Here is a 20,414-nt window from a genome sequence, read left to right as displayed (position 1 = left end):
CAAGAATCTGGGTTCTCTTTTTACCCTCCTCGGAAGGATGGGAGGATGGGTCAACCTTGAGATTCGATTTGCTGAACTGCTGGCAGTTAACCTGGTAATCAGCAGAAGTAGCCTGCAGTACTGCACTCTAACCACTGCACCACTGCTGCTCATATACTCTAAAGCTATATTTCAGTTAAAAGGTTTGTAGAAATAAAGATAATATTTTTCCTGTCCAAGATTAAGAACCTTCTGAAATTTACCCAGAGACATCCAAAAATCCATTGCTTTTAAGAGCATGCAGTGTTTGGAGAAGGGAGATTCTATCAGCAAATGGCCTCAGTTTGCACAACATGCCTAGCTTCACACTGCACATTGAGCCAAATGTATGGATGCCGACAATGTCTACTTTATTCTCCTGCAAGTCGATGGCTCACAAGACCCATAATCACTCAATAACACCGTTGGCTGGCAATGATGGGAGATGTGGTCCAACCTGTTTTTGGCAAAGAAGGATATATTCAAAGGTGGGAAATCAGTGCTGTTCCTTTTACAGAAAGGAATATTGGGCTTCATTGCATGCCATGTTTTTTCCTTCTTTTTGACATGCTGTGAATTTAAAACTTTCACCAAATTGATTTGCTGGGATGATTTTGATTGATTGATGAGTGTCATCAAGTAATTTTTAACTGCTAGCAACTAGGTAGGTAGACTTTCTACAGAATGATCAGTGTCCAACCTGGCCCTTCAGATCTTCCAACATTGCTTAATCACTACTATAGCTGAGTGCACCCCCCTTACTGCTGATCCTCTCCTTCTCTCTTTCCTTCTACCTTTCCCAACATTAGAGGAAAAAAAGGGGTGGGGAGAACAATCCCACACTGGATCATTTATGAAAGAAGTGAATGCAAAAATCTACCCTTTCACAAGTTAAGAAAAAAAAATGAGTGGAAAAACCAACTCTCCAAGGAGACTTGGGCAGCTTAAACAAAACATTCCCAGGCTGTGGAGAATAGGAATTGTAGTCCAAACCCCCTTGAAGTCCTATTGCAAGAGATTCTCAGTCATCCAAGTCATGGATGTACCAAAGTGCTTTTTCAGGGGGCAACTGGACTTTAGAAGTCTCTTCTTTTCAAGACATTTCGCTTCTCATCCAAGAAGCTTCTTCAGTTTTGACAGGATCCTCCTCACCATCCTGTCAGAGCTGAGGAAGCTTCTTGGGTGAGAAGCAAAACATCTTCAAAAGAAAAGAAAAAACAAGAAAAACCAGTTACCTGCTCTTCCTTGCCCAGATTGCAAAATTATTTTATAATGTAATATTTGGAAAAATGGTAGTTTGGGCAGCAATGTTCTGTGGACCCCATGCAGCCTCATTGTGAAGATAGTGATCAGAAAATGTACTAGTAGTTTTCAGTAATACATCAAGCCCTTTCCAGAACTGTATAAGAGGCTATCCATTCATTGGGGGTAAGCTCATTGCGGGCAAAACTACAACTGACCTGCCAGCCAATCAGAGGGAGGGACGACTTCCGGGCGGAACTGATTTTTCCGAACTCCGGAGCGACAGGGGAAGCAGTCCAGCGACGGACCGGGCCCGCCTTGCTCGTTCTTGCGGTGGGATCCCAATGGAGTAACTTACATGAAAGTTAAATTAAGAAACTGGACTTCGTCCCCAGCGCCTTTCGCAGCAGATTGGTCCGAACTGGAGTGAGGGTGGAGGAATCTCTGTAAATTTAAGGGGAGAGGGGCAACGGAGCGCGGCCTGGTCGGGCATGAGATCTGGAGTCGGGAAGCTTTTGCGTGCTTTTAATTTCAGTTTCCAATAAATGCAGATTATTAAGAGCCCGACAGGCCGGTTCCCTGTTTTAGGGCGACAGATGCATGATTTGAGATTAGGTTTATATTAGTAAACCACTGTTTTCTCGGTCCTCCCTTAACTTCGTACTTACTACTACTACTACTACTACTACTACTACTACTACTACTACTACTACTACTACTACTACTACTCTTTCTCCTTCTCCTCCTCTATTATTTATTCTTTATTATTAATACGGGAGGATGGTGGTGATTAGGAATTCTGCTTGCAAACTCTGATTAATTTTAAAGTGGAACCTTTTCTGTTTGCATTTTAGCGACCTGAAAGAGAACTGCAAATAGAGGTACGACATTGCCCTGGAGCAAAAATGTATTTGTGTTGAGAATAAGCTCCGTTTTCTTGCAAAAAATAATAATATGCATATGTAATTTTTTATTATGTATCAAATTTACAGAGCAGTCAAGTCACAGACTCTGGGCAGCGTACAATTAAAAACATAAATACTGGACCCAAAGGCATATTAAAATGATTAGATTTTAATATATTTATAAATATATTTATATATGTAGGTTTAAATATATTTTAGTTAATTCAAGACTGCTGTTTTTTCCCCAGAACAACAATCTTTTGAGGTGAATTGGCCCAAAGTCACCCAGCTGGGTTTTTATGCCTAAGGTCTGACAAGAACTCACAGTCTCCTTCCCCACTGCACTAAATTGACCCCCAAAATTCTTGATAGTCTAAATAAACGGAGTATCTGGAACTAGGTAGATTCCTTTGTTTCTTATTGCTCATTTTCTGCTGTTTCAATGACTTGATGCTCTCAGTAGAGTCATTCTGGAGCCTCCTGTCATTTCTTTGTTTATAATTTGGTTTGATTTGATGCCACCTGACTCAAATGACTCTGGGCAGTTCATAATACACTATGTATGTATGTATGTATGTATGTATGTATGTATGTAATCAGATCATGTTTAGCAATGAAGCGTGTTGGTTTATAAGAAAACAAATTTTAAAGAAATCTTGATCTGAATACCTGAGAGTTTTAATATTTTGGTCATAATGACATACTGCAATGTTATTAACGTAAAGGAAAAATGGAATAGAAAAAAAAATCTTAAGAGAACTTTGTAAAGCTCTCCACACAATATAAAAAAATGTCACTCCCAGAAATGTTTATCAGTTATGTAGCAAACATTGTTGGGCATTGGGGGGGGGGGGGAGATTTCATGATAATGTTCTTGTTTCACCTTGTATTACTAGGCAAATGGGAGAGAAAATAACAAGATTTTACGTAAACAAGTGCAAACTTTCTTAATGGAAGAGGTAAGATGTGAATTCCTTATGGCAACAGATGTGGCAAACTGCTTTGATTTGCTTAAGATTAAAGCAGTATAAAAGTTCCAGAAATAGCTAACTGTCTAAACATTAAGACTCCTGCAATTTTAATTACTCTGTAGGGCAATGAATATTAGCAAGCATAGGAATTTTGCCGCAACCAACAGTATTGGGATTTAAAGGTTATTTAAGTTTTGCACGCAAGCATGTGCAAATCACTTTTTAAAAAACACTGGCCCTTAATGCATGTACATTTTCCATTGATCCAGGCTCCCAAACCGACATTTCAGGATGAACTGGAATGGTGCATCACTCAACTGGAGACTGGCCTTTTGCGCCTTAACCCAACTCCAAAACAAGGTAGGTTGTAAATAATAAAGCCTCTTCTAGTGGACCCATTTGAAACCGTGCAGTGTTTCTCAACCTCAGCATTTCTTTTTTTATTTTTAAGAGTTTTTATTGTTTTTATTAAAGAAAATACCCCCAAAAATCATCTTTCATTACATCTTGTAGAAAGCGTATCCATTGGTTACAGGTACATTTCGTGCGTTTTTTCCACAATCAGATATATTTCATTCAGTTTAAATTGTACATTTTAGAATTTATATATTTTACTATCACTATACCACCATTTTCATTTAATTAGGGTTTTAAAGACACAGCCACCTACTGGCATTTTTTTCCCCACTCAATGAATCTGCCACGACTTTACATCTTTATAACATATTCTAAAAGAAAGTCAGTTAAAAGGATATCTAACATTCCCTCTCCCTTCCCCCCCACAAACTCACAGATAAACGCTTCTGTCCGTTTATTTTTACTAGTACAACACACCTGCTTGTATCATTAAATATTATCCATTAACATTTCTTTGTTGTTATTGTGGTTAGCTAAAAATTATTTACTATTTTTCTCACCTCTCCACAGCCCAAAATAGATTTACCTTTATAACCATCTCTAAACAAAAATTTATGAATAAGTGTTAACAAAATAACCATTTAATAGCAATAGCAATAGCAGTTAGACTTATATACCGCTTCATAGGGGTTTCAGCCCTCTTTAAGCGGTTTACAGGGTCAGCATATCGCCCCCACAGTCTGGGTCCTCATTTTACCCACCTCGGAAGGATGGAAGGCTGAGTCAACCCTGAGCCGGTGAGATTAGAACCGCTGAACTGCAGATAACAGTCAGCTGAAGTGGCTGCAGTACAGCACTCTAACCACTGCACCACCTCGGCTCTTAAATTTAAAATCTAAGACAATCTAAAAGATGTTGACATTTCTAGTTAATAATCACCAGAAGTATGCATTAACATTTCCTTCTTGTTATTATAGTTAAAAGAAGCAAAAAAAAAAACCCAATTGTTTGCTATTCATATCAGGTCTCCACTCTTCTGATCCAAATTATTTATACCTTCATAACAAGATCTAAACAAAAATTTATAAGGTTTATAAGTCTTTTCACCAGATCTCAGCAACCTCAGCATTTCTAAGATACATGACTAACACCCAGAATTCTCTATCCAATAGGCTGACTTAGGAATTTTGGAAGTTGAACTCCACACATAAGGTTGGGAAACCCTGCTGAAGAGCACAGGCACAGGAAATTAATGCCATTTTTCTGGCAAAAACTGTAAATTATGGTCCCATGACAATGCGACACTGCAAATGGCCGTAAATGTGGATTGGTTGAAAAGTATCCAAAATGCAATTATATATGACCACAAGGGGGGATAGCCATTGGAACTTCAAAACTGGGGTTGTAATTTACTCCGAGGAGTCAAACATTTGCTAAGTGACTAGTCACAATTCAAGGACTACTTGTAATGCCATGACATGAATAACTTTTACATTCTTCATCTCCGAGAGCAGCCGATGAAACACGGCACATCCTTAGAGTACTGCGCTCCCGCAAAGCTCCCCTTGTGAAGAAGCGGCAAATGATGCACCATGTCTTTGGAGATTACCGTCTCAAAATGGCTGAAGAAAACAAGAGAACAGCAAAAGCTGGTGAGCTGTCAGGTCTTGCCTTTTGTGTCAGTCACTCACTCATGCTACTTCTCCCAATTCTTTCTGTTAGGTAAGATCTCTATTGGGAGAGCGAGTACGTTCAGCAAAGCGTTGTGAGAGTTGTGTTGGAGAACACACAAACCAGCATACAGAGACACTGCAGTTTAAATAGGCTTTTACTTTCGTGGAAATAGAGGTATCGGAGTCCATCAAACAGTCAAAGTCATACACAGATAAGACAGACAGTCATCAATGTCTTTCAGTTAAGGGATAATCCAAATAACATAGTCCAGTATCATATAAACAGTCTGCTACACAAAATTTGCTAACAACAATTGTAAGCAAAACTTACAATAGCTCACGGCACTTTCTAACAGCCAGCTTCCAAAAAACACTCAGATTAGATCAGCCCAGCATCTACTGAACGGAGAGCTAACAGTCATTCTGGCTCCCTCTTATGGCCGATTGGGGAAAACAGCAACCAATCACATTTTACAGTATGATTTAAAGAAACAGGTATAGCATTGTTACATGATTTATATATTGCCAACCCAACCGTTAGAATTATATTCCTAACACTTTCCTCCACGTGTATGGAGATTCTTAGTCATCCAGGTCATGGTTGTCCCAAAGGTGATTTTTCAGGAGACAACTGGACTTCCTTTTTCTGTTGAAGAGGTTTTGCTTCTCATCCAAGAAGCTTCTTCAGCTCTGACTGGATGGTGGGGAATGGAAGGATATATATCCCTTGTGGACAGCTGGTCATTTGCATTCTTTTAAGGAGTCGTTGAGGCCACTAGAGCAGGGGTTGGCAACCTTAAACACTCAAAGAGCCACAAAGGTCCTAACCAGAATTCTGGAGCCAACCAGAAGCCCGGTTTCCCCAACATAGTCTCCTCCTAGTGTGGCGTCCTTTTTCCTCTACCTGTCCTAACCCAAAGCCGGAAAACCCGCCCCTTGCCCTAGAGTCTCCTCCTGGCACACTGTGCTTTCCCCCCCTCCCAACCAGAAGCTTCTCCCAAAATTGTTGCGGCAACAGGGAGCCACAACAGAGGGATGAAAGAGCCACAGAGCTGTGGGTTGATGACTCCTGCACTAGAGGTTTATCTGTGTCTTCAGGGTCCATGTCTTTTGGTTCTTAACCTGCTATAGCCATCACCTATATGGGTTTGTCATGCCTCCCGCATGCCGATGATCCTTCCCTTTAAAAAGTCTTGCTTTCTTTTCCTCTCCTTTCCTCTTTTTAATCTGGTGTGCTGTGAGGGCAGAGAAAGGTTCCTTTGGCTTGAGAGATCACTCGTACAGGATCTCTGCTGGTAGAAGTTGCAACCGTCTGAAAGTTGCTCATCTTTGTCCTAGATCCAAACAACATTTGTTTGTTTGTTTGTCAACAAATACAAGGAAGCAAATATCAGTATAGACATGGACACATGAAAAAATGGCACAAATAAATGAATATAAGCTAACAAAACAGCCATAAGCACATAAAATGAGTACATATAAATGGGAACGGTAGGCACGCTGGGGTGCTTATGCCTGCCCCCTAAGGGACCTCTAAAGAAACATGTAAGGTCCATGGTAGACAGTTTGAGTTTAAAGGTATAGCAATAGCAATAGCAGTTAGACTTATATACTGCTTCATAGGGCTTTCAGCCCTCTCTAAGCGGTTTACAGAGTCAGCATATCGCCCCCACATTCTGGGTCCTCATTTCACCCACCTCGGAAGGATGGAAGGCTGAGTCAACCTTGAGCCGGTGAGATTTGAACCGCTGAACTGCAGATAGCAGTCAGCTGAAGTGGCCTGCAGTACTGCACCCTAACCACTGCGCCACCTCGGCTCTTATGGGGGTTAGGGGAACTAACAACAGGATCTGGTAAAGTGTTCCAGACATTTACTACTCTATTACTGAAGTCATATTTTCTGCAATCAAGATTAGAGTGGATTCTATTTAGTTTGTATCTATTGATAGCCCTTGTGTTGTTGTGGTTGAAGTTAAAGCAGTCGCTGACAGGTAGGACATTATGGCGGATAATCTTGTGTATTAAGCTTAGGTCGGAACGTAGACTGCATAGTTCAATGTTATCCAGGCCTAAAATTTCAAGCCTGGTGGTATAAGGAATTTTATTTCATGGTCCCTAACCAAGAGCCCCAAGTTACAGAATGAAATGCCCCCATAGCGAGACACTGTCATCCAGTTTATCATGCTATTTAGAAGCCCCTCGCAGCTGTTGCAGAGTCAGCTGGAGCAGCCTTCTGTAACTTGAGGCCACCTTCCCCACATTATAATTTACAGCTTTCATTTCTGCTGTCTGCGGCCCTGCTGGCGGATGACGAGGGATCTTAAGCTCAACAACTGGAAATGCACCAGCTCAGACAAGATTAAGCAAAGGGGGCCAGCTGCAAAAGACAAGTGTAGAATCCCGTTCCTTTCATGAACATTAGGGAGCAAAGATGGACATCGGTTGAGACTGCTGGGGGGGGGGGAAACGGATGGAAATTGCTTCAGTCGAAGTGAGCCCTTCGGTTTTTCTTTTGATGAAACATCCATTCTGCACTTGCCTTAACTGACACCTGGCCTTGTCTTCTCTGAGATTCAGCCACTGCATTAGCAGCTAGGGATGTGGCTTTCAAAAGAGCCGAGATGGCGCAGTGGTTAGGGTGCAGTACTGCAGGCCACTTCAGCTGACTGTTGTCTGCAGTTCAGCAGTTTAAATCTCACCGGCTCAAAGGTTGACTCAGCCTTCCATCCTTCCGAGGTGGGTGAAATGAGGACCCAGACTGTGGGGGCGATATGCTGACTCTTTAAACCGCTTAGAGAGGGCTGAAAGCCCTATGAAGCGGTATGTAAGTCTAACTGTTATTGCTAATGCTAAATGGAGGCAGTCAGCCCATGTGAACAGAACAGACAGATAAGGAAGCAGAGGAGGAAAGTTCTGCAAAAGCTTCAGGCATTGATAATCTGGAAGGAATATACCCTCTTCTGTAAGGCTGTTGCTGGCTTCTTCTATCTGCTGAAGCCTTAGGTTGCTTGTTTTTGCTGCTGTTAACATGAGAGCTTGAGCTTCCATTAGAGGAGCAGGCAAATACAGGTAGACATCAACATGTGACTCTAATGGGGCTCATCGACTTGCTATGCCCCTTAAATGAGCAGTTTCAACCAAACTTGGTACACAGATGAGTTACTCTCTGGAAAAAAATACTGTGGGGGTAAGACATCCCTAACACCCCGTGTGTGTGTGTGTGTTCTGTTAAGATACAGCCTGTTGTGCCTTAAAATGGCTTCTACTGTACTGCCGTAAAATGGCTTCTGTAGAGCGCAGTGGAGCGGCCACAGTAACGGTTTCACAGTACTTCACAAGGGGGCTGGTAAGGGGGGAAATCCGACATGAGAAATTATGTTTGGTCCTGACATTTTCCCCCTATAAATAAACACCCGGGTTATCGGCTAGTGACATATAAAATGTGGCTTTTATTCTTTAAAAGGTTCTGTAATTTGGTGCGATGGGTTGAGCGTGCTTTGGTAATTCAGTGGGGGTGTCCATGTTTGTGTTTCTGACCTGCAGGTGTGACGCCCGGGCAGGTAGAAATTCAACAAGGAAACAGCCTTCCTTTGGGCAGCGTGGTGTACAGGAAGCAGCAATCCGACAGCCCTTCTTCAGCGTCCACTTCATTGCTTACATCGTCAGACAATGGCTTCCAATTTAACTTCGTCCTGCCCGAAAGAACCACAGAAGAAATGGATAGAATCACGGCAGAAGAACATGGGTTGGATGACTCCAGAGAACAGTCTACTGGTAACGGTCCCACTAGGATGCTGGATTTCTCCACCGGAACACAGCAGCCTGGCTTTGCTTTCAATTTCACCATCCCAGATGCTTCCTCGCCTTCGGGTGATGCCGTGGATCCTGGCTGCGGAGCTTCAGCAGAAGCAGCTCCAGAGAGAGACATCTCATCCAAAACAACTGCGGTGACAACAGAGAGATCAGCCTCTTCACCATCTGATAGAAATGATGGGAAGGACTCTGTAAGCAGACGCAGCAAAGAACATCCTATGCAAGAGGTACCAAGATTGGAAGCCACCCAAGTAGGTACGGGGACCACTAAGTTTTAATTACTGTATTTTTCGGAGTATAAAACGCTCCAAAGTATAAGACACACTTAGGTTTTGGGGAGGAAAACAAGGGAAAACAAATCTGCCTCTGGCTCCCAGCAATTTTCCTCCGTGCAGCAAACAGCAAACAGTACAGACAATATATAGTGTTCGTGGTGTTACATTTCAGACTATACTTGTACAGATGCTGTTAAAATTGAGGTGGCTTTCTGGCTACTTTTGCAGACTGCCAACTGCCTACAGTTCGATCCTGGCTGGCTCAAAATTGACTCAGCCTTCCATCCTTCCGAGGTCGGTAAAATGAGTGCTATTGCTAAGTCCCCTTAGTTCAGCACCGTCATAAGTTGTTAAGCGAGTGGGCACTCAACGAGGGCTACCTGTAATGCATTAATTGTACAACAATAATTGCACAGAATAAAAAAAATACTTCTTTCCCTTGGTAAACAATTTTCAGGTAGGCGAAAGAGATGCAAAGTAATGTGAATCTAATGTTATCGATTAAAAATAGCAAAGGACTAAAGTTTTTTTTAAAAAAAAATCATTGGCACACAGCTTCAACAGAGGTTGCCGCAGAAGAATCGGTTGTAGCAGCTGGCGGACCATCTAAGAGAAAAAAGAAGAAGAAGCCGCCACCGTCAAAAGTAGCACTCCTTGACAAAGGAGGCGGAGACAACAAGCTTGGCGGTCAAGGGACATCTGAACCAGCTGAGATGTTACAGGCACGTAAAGACCAAGTTGAACGTGGGATAAGACGACTGAGTTAAGAACTGGAAGTCTGGTAATCAATGATGCAGAAGTATTCACATTAAGTCTACAGTCATTTATCAGCACAGGTAGTCCTCAGCTTACGACCCCAATTGAGTCCAAAATTTCTGTTGTTAAGGGAGACATTTGCTAAGTGAATTTTGCCCTGTTTTACCTTTCTCTTTTTTTCAAAAAAAAAGTTTTTTATTAGATAAACATTAAAAACATTGGACGTAGTGCGACATTTCCATATAGTGATTAGATCTTACAACGATTGCATTTTATATCCATTACATAGGTATGTGTAGTCAGTCAGATTACCTATCCATTGAGCCTTTCTTTTATTTAATTACTAATCCAATTCCTACCTATCACACATTCTTAATACCATATTTTCCAGTTCTTAACTTGTCTTGTGTTTTTTTCCATCCCGGCCTTTCCCCCTCATTTCTATCCATCGGGTACCATTTGTCCCAGAACTCGTGATATTTCGCGAGAAAGGTTTTACGACCTTTCTCGCCACAGTTGTTAAGTGAATCACTGCAGTCGATAAGTTCGTAGCCCGGTGGTTAATTGAATCCGGCTTCCCCATTGACTTTGCTGATCAGAAGGGTTTAATATAATATTTTTGTTCTCTCTTTTAAAAAAAAAGAAAGAGGAAGATATATGTTAAAATTAAATATGTATACTGAAAAGGAATTATAAATACCATCAACATAAAATGGAGCTTGCTCAAAAGCTGAAAGACACCCAGTAAATGAGATGAAGACTGGGAAGTAGAGGAGAGAGGGATAGGAGAGAGGGCGGGGGGGGGGGAAGAGGAGGAGGGAAAGGAGGAGTGGAAAGGGAAGAGAGGAGGAGGAGAGAGGAAGGGGAAGTAGAGAAGAGAAGGATGACAGGGAAGAAAGGAGGTAGGGAGGGGGAGGAGAATGGGGGAGAAGAAAGTGATGGGTAGGGATAAATATGGTATATAGAGAGCAGAAGAGCCAATAATTGTTTTTGGGAGTTGATGGTAAGTTGAATTCATGTAAACATTTAATAATGCAATATGGCAGAGGTGGGTTCCTACCAGTTCACACCAGTTCGGTAGAACCGGTTGGTTAAATCTACCGAACCGGTTAGAAGATGTTCTACCAATGGACCCGAAAAGCAGGCCAAGAGGTTCCAAAAAATTTTGAAACCCGCCACAGACACACACACAGACTCACACAGAGAGAGGAAGAAAGGAAAAAAGAAATAAATAAAAAAAGAAAAAAGAAAGAAAAAGTGAGAGAGAGATGAAAGGAAAAAAGGACAGAGACAAAAGGAAGGAAAGAGAGAGAGAAAGAAGGAAGGAAGGAAGGAAAGAAAGAAAGAAAGAAAGAAAGAAAGAAAGAAAGAAAGAAAGAAAACACATGGCTGGCAAGCCACTCCCACAAAGGAGGCCACACCCACAGAGTAGGTTCGAAAAATTTGGCTGCAATATGGCTATGTATACTATGTAATAGTATACATGTGGTTATATGTTTTGAAAATGAAAAAAAAAATGTGTGTGTATGTGTAGTTAGCTTGCAGTATCATGCTCAACTAATTCTCGTTTTCCCTCCCCCTGAATGTAACAGCCAGAGGATCAATTGAAGAGGGAGGTAGACTGGTGCGTGGAACAGCTGGAACTCGGCCTGAAGACACAAAAATCCTCTCCAAAACAGAGTGAGTGAGTTTGCTTGAAATCAAATTGTTTGCTTATTTATTTAATTCAACTGAGCCCCCCGCCTCCAGCTCCAACTAACTCTGGGCAGGTCACAATACATCACCCTAAAAAAATAACGAAGCCAATAGAAGCCAAACCAAGATGGGGTCCGATAAATCTTTGCAGATGGACACAGAAATAACAAGGACCACACCCAACAAGGGCTCCCATCCATCTCGACCCGAGGCCTGAGAGAACAAACAAGGCTTCATGATTTTAGGGACCTCCTACAGCCATGATGGCGAAGCTATGGCACCCGGGCCAGAGATAGCACACAGAGCCCCCTCTGTGGGCATGTGCACCATTGCCAGCTGCTCTTCTGGTTTCCGGAGTGCGCCAGCTAGTCTTTGCGGGTGCCGAAAAATACCCCCCAAAATTGGCATGCGCACACCAGCCAGCTGTTCTTCAGGTTTCCGGTGCTCTTAACACCTGCCAAGATCAGCTGGCCGGGGTGCATGTGCGTGCCGGAAACCCGAAGACTAGCTGGCCGGCGCCCACATGCACATCGGCCATCTGGTCTTCGGGTTTCCTGTGTCCCGGCATGCACACATTCACATGCATTCTACTTTGGGCACTCTGTGCCGAAAAGGTTTGTCAGCACTGTCCTAAGGGTGGGGTGTGTGTGGGGGATCGCATGGATTTCAAGGCTGCGATTATGCAAGGTTTATTTATGCTAGACAAGGATTCTTCCTCCCTAAGAACCTCGTAGGGATCAGCAGGTGGCAGCAGTCAGGCAGCCTTGAGATGATTCATCTCAAAAAAAAATCAGCAGTATTAGGCCTGATATGAGCCAAGGTGGCGCAGTGGTTAAATGCAGCACTGCAGGCTACTGCTAGATCAGCAGGTCAGCGGTTCAAATCTCACCGGCTCAGGGTTGACTCAGCCTTCCATCCTTCCGAGGTGGGTAAAATGAGGACCCAGATTGTTGGGGGCAATATGCTGACTCTCTGTAAACCGCTTAGAGAGGCCTGAAAGGCCTATGAAGCGGTATATAAGTCTACTGCTATTGCTATTGCTATGTATTTGGCTGGAAAAGCTCCACATTAGACTGGGAAAGAAAGAAAACCTACCTATTATGTAGCCTAGAATACAGTTTTAGGCTGCATAAACAGAGGGGTGGAGTCAATATCATGTGATGTGTTAATACCACTTTATAAGGCCTTGGTAAGGCCACACTTGGAATCATGCATCCAGTTTTGGTCACCATGATGTAGAAAAGATGCTGAGATTCTAGAAAGAGTGCAGAGAAGAGCAACAAAGAGGATTAGAGGACTGGAGGCTAAAACATATGAAGAACAGTTGCAGGAACTGGGTATGTCTAGTTGAATGAAAAGAAGGACTAGGGGAGACAGGATAGCAGTCTTCCAATATCTCAGGGGTTGCCACAAAGGAGAGGGAGTTCAACTATTCTCCAAAGCACCTGAGGGGTAGAAGAAGAAGCAATGGGTAGAAACTAATCAAGGAGAGAAGCAACCTAGAACTAAGGAGAAATTTCCTGACAGTGAGAACAATTAATCAGTGGAACAACTTGCCTCTAGAAGTTGTGAATGCCCCAACACTGGAAGAGATCAGGCGACCATTTGTCTGAATGTTATCATTTCCTGCTTGAGCAGGGGGTTGGGCTAGAAGACCTCAGAGGTCCCTTCCAACTCCGTTATTCCGTTATCTAGGAACGTCTTGTTCCTGCAGTCCGTCCTTCCTGTTTTTGGATTGAGGTCTTTCCCAATTCCTTACACTCATCCTTTCATTGACCTTGATTGCACAATGGGTTCCTTTATTACTTTGAGGATGTTCCTTCCAGGATTGTCAACATCCTCTCAAGGAGAGTTTAAAATGCAGGGCGTATTCCAATAATCTCATGACATTGAGATACCAAACGGCAAATCCAGAGGCAGGCAGCGAACAACGACAATTCAACCAAACCCATTCCCTTTTCTGAATTTTGTCTGGGGGAGAAAATGGATCTGCTGCCTTTATCCATTCAGCGGGTTTTAAAAGCGTAGGTCGTATTTAATTTTGCATCACCGTAAATATGTATTCAGGCAGTCCTCCACTTACGGCCACCAGAATTTCCATCGCTCAGGAAGGCAATGGTTAAGCGAGTGATTTTACCACCTTTTTTGACACAGTTAAATCACTGCAGCTTTTCACTGAATCACATGGGCGTTGAATGAACTGACAGTCACTATAGGACATCTGAAGGCGTATTTTTGCTGCAGGTCCTACTGACATCATCCATGTCCTTGACCCTCGAGTCCCTTTTTTTTCATATGAAAACTTTTTATTTTCCATTTCCATAACATATATTCACATGTATACTATTACATAGCCAATATCATGTTGTGTTGTTGAATATTTACATCAATTCATCTTACCATCAGCTCCTGAAAAAAAAAAATTGGCTCTTCTGCTCTCCATACACCATATTTCTGCCTTATCCAACACTTTCTTCTCCCTCTCTCCTCCCCCTCCCTACCTCCTTTCTTCCCTCCATCATCCTTTTCTACTCTACTTCCCCTTCCTTTCTCCTTCTCCTCTCTCCCCTTTCCACTCCTCCTTATTCTCCTCATCTTCCCCCCCCCCCCGCCCTCTCTCCTATCCCTCTCTCCTCTACTTCCCACTCTTCATCTCATTTACTGGGTGTCTTTCAGCTTATTCTCCTCACCTTTCCCCCCTGCCCTCTCTCCTATCCCTCTCTTCCTACCTTACTTCTCTCCTCTGCTTCTCACTCTTCCTCTCATTCACTTGGTGTATTTCAGCTTCTGAGCAAGCTCCATTTTGTGTTGATTGCATTTATAACTCCATTTCAATATACATATCTTGCTCCTTCTTTGTTTAAAAAATAAGACAAAACAGTATACATGTATGATCATAGTGCTTTAAAACCCAACATCCCCCCAGCCTAATTTAGTTACAAATATTTACTTCCCTCCCTCCCACTCTCCCCCCCCACATCCCCCCCAACCTTCCCCCCTCCCGACTTCCCAGAACCAATACAAGGTATAAGTCTTAACAAAAACAATCTAAAATATATTTGAAATGAGAGTAAAAAGTTAATAACATCTTTCAACCCTCGAGTCCCTTTTGCGGAAGGACTAAGGATCCTTTGGGGTGAAGGGTAAAGCAGTTTTAGCTGGGTGGACATGGTAGTAGTTTTCCAATATTTGAGGAGCTGCCACAGAGAGGAAGGGGGTCAAGCTATTCTCCAAAGCACCCGAAGGCCAGACAAGGAATAATGGATGGAAACTGACCAAGGAGAGATTCAACCTGGAAATGAGGAGAAATTTCCTGACAGTGAAAACAATCAACCAATGATACAGAATTTGCCTTCGGAAGTTGTGGGTGCTTCATCACCGGTGTCAACTCATAAAGCATTTGCATGTCTGTTATCAAGTTGCCATGGTGAGGAAGGGGGGGAGCGCATTCCATGCATACCTTCGGCGAGAGTATTACAGCAGGCTTGTGAGGCATGCACCTCGTTGGAGAATGTGATTTATGACACAAACCGAGGGAAGGGAAGAAACGGGGGCAAAGTTCAGCCATCATTTAAATGAGGTCAGATCTGACTGCAATGGGGTATTGCCGAAATGGTGTTCCTAACAAATGACTGGATTTCTTTCGAAACTTGGCTTGAGGCTCATGAATTAATTAGGACAGCTTTCAGAAACCCGACAACTGTAAGCTTTCAAGAAGAGAAAGGACTGCCATCTGTCAGAAATGGTGTAGGATCTTCTGCTTGGGCGAGGGGGGGGGGCATTGGACTAGCTGACCTCCAAGGTCCCTTCCAACTCTTTTATTCTGTATTCTATTCTTTCCAGCGGAGGAAGCTCTCCGTGCCATCAAGACGTTGCGCAGCAAAAAAGCAGTGTTGGCGAAGAAACGTCAAGTGATGCGCCTGATGTTTGGCGACTACAGAGCAAAAATGGCGGAGGAAAGGCAGAAGCAGCTGAAGCTCTTGCAAACAGGTAAGGAGAAGGGGGCTCTTTGTTTATTTATTAGATTTCTTTTTAATCCCAGTTTTCCAGCTTATTTTCAGTTTACAGATTCCATGTAGGGGCCCGCCAGCAGAGCTGGCAGCAGACTCAGACAGTGAGGAGGTTGGGGAGGAAGATGGGCCAGTCCTGGAGTCTGGGGAAGGTTCTGATGAGGGCTCTGTGTCGGAGGCAGAGAGGGAGCCAGGGCTGTATGCCAGTTATCAGCTGCCTTCAGAGTAAGACATCAGTGAGGCAGAAGAACAGCTGGAGCCTGTTCCCAGTGCGCAGAGCAGCCAGATGAAGGGAACAGCTAAAGAATAGGGGTCGACTTAGGAGCAAGGCCACAGGTGGACGATGAATGGCCCCTCCCAGAGGAAATAAAAGAGGGGCAAAAGGGGAGTGGAGTTTGCAGGAGACAATTAGTTCGCTTAATTGGTTCGTGACTCTCCAAGACTCCTTACCAAGTTTTGCAGATATTGGCCTGTCCGCTCTCCAAGCCAGAGAAGGTCTGTGACTGTAAATCCTCCCTCGAAAGACTTTGCTGGATGTGAATGAGCAGAATATACAGTAAATTAATAAAAGGGGTTTTTGTCGGGACAAGGAGTTTGCTTCATGCTCTTGGGAAGCCTCGGTCAGAACAGTCCAACCAGTTGAGCTAGGAAGACAATTCAGGGCAAATATTAGAGCGTAGACAGAGCGTAGCAAATATCAGCCTTTCCAAGTGTTTGCGTTGATCTTTCATCTCTATCCTTCCACCCCTCTCAGCTTCAAAAGCAGCTCACATCACAGAAGTGAACGAAGAGACTCAGAAGAAGAGAAGCCAAGTCTTCAGAAAGTCTGCAGAAGGAGCCAGGACCTTCCAGGACCTTCCAGAACCTTCTTGCTGTCAGCCCCCAGCTTGTCTCAGATCGACAGACCCTTCCTCTTTTAAATTCAGGCCGTCGCAAGAGGAATTCTGCTTCAACTTTTTCTAAACTTTTCGTTTTGGCGGGGAGGATACTGATTTTCTTCTTTTTGGGGGTGGGGGGGAGAAGCAGTAATGAGGAGGGGGAAACCCAAATGGCAAGCATGGCCTGTGAAAGGGAGGGAAATTGCACAATTGGAAAATCCCAATAAAGAAAGACTAATAAAAATACGGGGTTACAAGCCTGGGTTTATAAATTCAGTGCTAAATTTAAGCTGCCGGGGTGGGGTGGGGGGAATACCTGATTTGATTCACTTTTTTTATGCAAATGCTTTCCTAAAGGGGTCCAAGTGATAGAGAGCTAGGGGGAGTTGCTTGACAATGAGACGGGCGGCATATAAATTTAATAAGTGAATGAAATGGAGTAGAATAGAATAGAATAAACAGAGTTGGAAGAGACCTTGGAGGTCTTCTAGTCCAACCCCCTGCTTAGGCAGGAAACTACACTATTTCAGACCAATGGTTATCCAACATCATCTTGAAAACTTCCAGTGTTGGAGCATTCACAACTTCTGGAGGCAAGTTGTTCCACCGATTAATTGTTCTGTCAGGAAATTTCTCCTTGGTTCTAAGTTGCTTCTCTCCTTGATTAGTTTCCACCCATTGCTTTTACCCATTGTCCTGCCCTCAGGTGCTTTGGGGAATAGTTTGACTCCCTCTTCTTTGTGGCAGCCCCTGAGATATTGGAAGACTGCTACATGTCTCCCCTGGTCCTTCTTTTCATTCCACTAGACATACTCAATTCCAACAACCATTCTCCATATGTTTTAGATGAACAAGATACTAGCAAATCTGCTTTCTGTTCACACACACCCTGCAAGCAGATGGCAAATCAGATGAGGGGCCTGAACATGTGAAAATTATCATGGCTTATTGACTGCTCCATTCTTCAAACTCTTCAGAGAAAAGTCCATGCTCGCAGGTGCTTGTCAGCTGACCAGAAGCCGTAACCAAGTTCGATCTCTCTGCCTTTAGGCAAATACCTTGATCTGCCAACTTTCTATGCCAGGGTTCGGCAACTTTAAACATACAAAGAGCCATTTGGACCTGTCTCCCACAGAAGAAAACACTGGGAGCCCCAAAACCCTTTTTTGACCTCTAAAATGAAGATAGTGCTACATATATTATTATTATTTACCTTTATGCAATGTATAAAATAACTATAGCATGTTGCATTAATGAAATCAATGAACTGCTACAGAGAAAACATTTTTTTAAAAATTTCTGCATGCAACAAAAACATTTTGAACGGAAAAAAAGATGGGTCGAAAACCTCAAATCATGCGGCGGCGGGTATCATATTGGCAATTGGGACGCATATTTTGAGGGACAGGGAGCTGCAGCAGGGGGATGAAAGAGCCACATGCGGCTCCAGAGCTGCAGGTGGTGACCCCTGTTCTGTGCAGAAATAGGTTTTCCTGGAAAGGAGAGGATTAAGGCTCATTAAGAACTGCTCATTCTTGCACGCTGATGCTCAAAAGCGCAGCTGATCTAATCTGTATACAACTTGGGCACTTTCGTAAAACCTGGATATGAAGAAGGATTGTCCATTGTGATTTAGCATGCTTTGTGGGAGTATTTGGAACTTGGCCACTGTGTTTTAACATTTTGAAACAATGGGGTGGGGGGGGTATTTGTTATTTCTTGGGATGCAGAAAATCAGCAGAAGTTCCCACAACCAACGCTAAGATTGGGAAGGATAATCTATGCCAACTTCCTCTCTGCGTGACTCAAACCTTTGGAGTCTCTGTTTGATTTTCTCTCAGCAAGGGAGCGTAGAAAGCTCCTGAGCCGATCGAAGTATTGTTCCCATCGGATCAAAGTTCAAATAAATAGATCTAGGCTGTGCCTCTTGCTTCTTTTTTTTTTTTTGAAAAACTCATTTCTGGAGCAGACGTTGCAACGTTCGTTTAGCAGCTCTTCCACATTGCAATGGCAGTGAAAACAGTGATTTAACAACAGGTCCTTACACTTATTGACTGTCATGGCATTCTCCATGCTCACGTGATCAGAATTTGGGTGCTTTATATCAAAGAGACCTGGTTTATGGTTTATGGTTTTAATTTATTTGTATGCCGCCCTTTTCCCTAAAGGGACTCAGGGCGGCTCACAACTCAAAAAGGGAGGGGAAATACAAACAGAGTTACAAAAACATGGAAACCATACATAGTTAAAAGCACAACAATCATACCATTCGAAGTGGGGCAGCAAGTCTTTAGCCCCAGGCCTGTCGGAACAGCCAGGTTTTAAGGGCTATGCGGAAAGCCTGGAGGGTGGTGAGGGTACGAATCTCCACGGGGAGTTCGTTCCAGAGGGTCGGAGCAGCCACAGAGAAGGCTCTCCTCCGGGTAGTCGCCAGTCGACACTGGCCGGCTGATGGAATTCGGAGGAGGCCTAGTCTGTGGGATCTAATTGGTCTAGTGGAGGTAATTGGCAGTAGGCGGTCTCTCAAGTACCCAGGTCCAATACCATGAAGGGCTTTGTAGGTGACAACTAGCACCTTGAAGCGTACCCGGAGACCAACAGGCAGCCAGTGCAGCTCGCGGAGGATAGGTGTTACGTGGGTGAACCGAGGCGCACCCACGATCGCTCACGTGGCTGCATTCTGGACAAGCTGAAGTCGCCGAATACTCTTCAAGGGCTGCCCCATGTAGAGCACGTTGCAGTAATCCAGTCTGGAGGTCACAAGGGCACGAGTGACTGTTGTGAGAGCCTCCCGGTTCAGGTAGGGACGCAACTGGTGCACCAGGCAAACCTGGGCAAATGCCCCCCTGGTCACAGCTGGGCACTTGTGGCTATTTAGGAATTCTGAAAGAGTAATTAACTGCTCAATTATCTTTATCATCCTGAGGATTGAATGTCCAGAGGGTAGGAGTTGAAAAAAAAATGTGTCCAGGGTGTGAGGGGTCTGTAGATATTTTCCCAGCCCTCTTTTTGACTCGTGCAGCGTACAGGTCCTCAATGGAAGGCAGATTAGTAGCAATTGTTTTTTCTGCAGTTCTAATTATCTGTTGAAGTCCGTCTGTCTTGTTAGGTTGCAGAGCCAAACCAGACAGTTACGGAGGTGCAGATGACAGACTCAATATTTCCTCTGTAGAACCGAATCAGCAGCTCTTTGGTCAGTTTGAGCTTCCTGAGTTGGCGCAGAAAGAACATTCTTGGCTGTGGTTTTTTTTGATGACGTTTTTGATGTTAGTCATTTTAGGTGGCAAGAAAAGAAACTCGGTTGTGAGAACAGACTATTTAAAAAGCTGCGGTCAGTGTACATCAATGTAAAATAGGAAATATAGGCGATCTCTTGATATCGCTTTCCCTTCTTCTAGCTCTGGCATTTTCTCAACGGTAACAAAAAACCACCTGGCGGGGACTCAGCTATGCCCCTTGTAACCCGCTTGCAAGTTTGGCTTCTGAAGTTCGGCTCCACCAGCCAGCCCTTCTCATGGACTTTTTGGCCCTTCAGATCGACTTTGCAATGCTGAATGATATATGGCAATGGCCCTCTACCATGATTGGCTAAAGATTGGGGTGGGTGACATATTTTAATTGGCCCTTTGACTAGATTCCTATGGAATAGCCAAGTGGAAGGATCTGAAAAAGAAGTGACATAGGAGAAAGAGCTTGACTTCAATCGCCATATAAAGCAACTAACATCTTACTTCCTGACCAGAAACTAATATCCTTGGAGACAAATTCAAGAGATTTCAAGATTTGCACTTTCTAATTACTGGTGGTGCAGTTCAAAAGGC

At 43.5% G+C, this 20,414-nt stretch overlaps 1 protein-coding gene across 3 annotated transcripts; it reads left to right on the top strand.

The window, feature by feature from the left end:
* Nucleotides 1-1,554: 1,554 nt before the first annotated feature.
* On the top strand, nt 1,555-16,766 carry CUNH8orf33 (chromosome unknown C8orf33 homolog). Of its 3 annotated transcripts, none has more exons than XM_014061207.2 (10): nt 1,555-1,593; nt 2,115-2,141; nt 3,062-3,124; nt 3,406-3,496; nt 5,008-5,145; nt 8,710-9,234; nt 9,810-9,976; nt 11,603-11,690; nt 15,549-15,695; nt 16,470-16,765. In XM_014061207.2, the coding sequence occupies exons 3-10, from the start codon at nt 3,116-3,118 to the stop codon at nt 16,676-16,678; spliced, it is 1,374 nt and encodes a 457-aa protein (XP_013916682.2). In that variant the 5' UTR covers nt 1,555-1,593; nt 2,115-2,141; nt 3,062-3,115; the 3' UTR covers nt 16,679-16,765. The 3 variants fall into 3 exon arrangements, with proteins under 3 accessions (XP_013916682.2, XP_087584858.1, XP_087584859.1); XM_087728732.1 differs by lacking the exon at nt 1,555-1,593 and adding an exon at nt 1,594-1,692 and having other exon boundaries at nt 16,470-16,766; XM_087728733.1 differs by lacking the exon at nt 1,555-1,593 and adding an exon at nt 1,600-1,686 and having other exon boundaries at nt 16,470-16,766.
* Nucleotides 16,767-20,414: the final 3,648 nt, after the last annotated feature.

Source organism: Thamnophis sirtalis, unplaced genomic scaffold, assembly GCF_051295495.1.
Source record: "Thamnophis sirtalis isolate CommonGarterSnake01/CBP01778 unplaced genomic scaffold, rThaSir2_p1.2 scaffold_14, whole genome shotgun sequence".
Lineage (NCBI taxonomy): Eukaryota > Metazoa > Chordata > Lepidosauria > Squamata > Natricidae > Thamnophis > Thamnophis sirtalis.
This window is presented reverse-complemented; position numbering and strand designations above follow the sequence as displayed.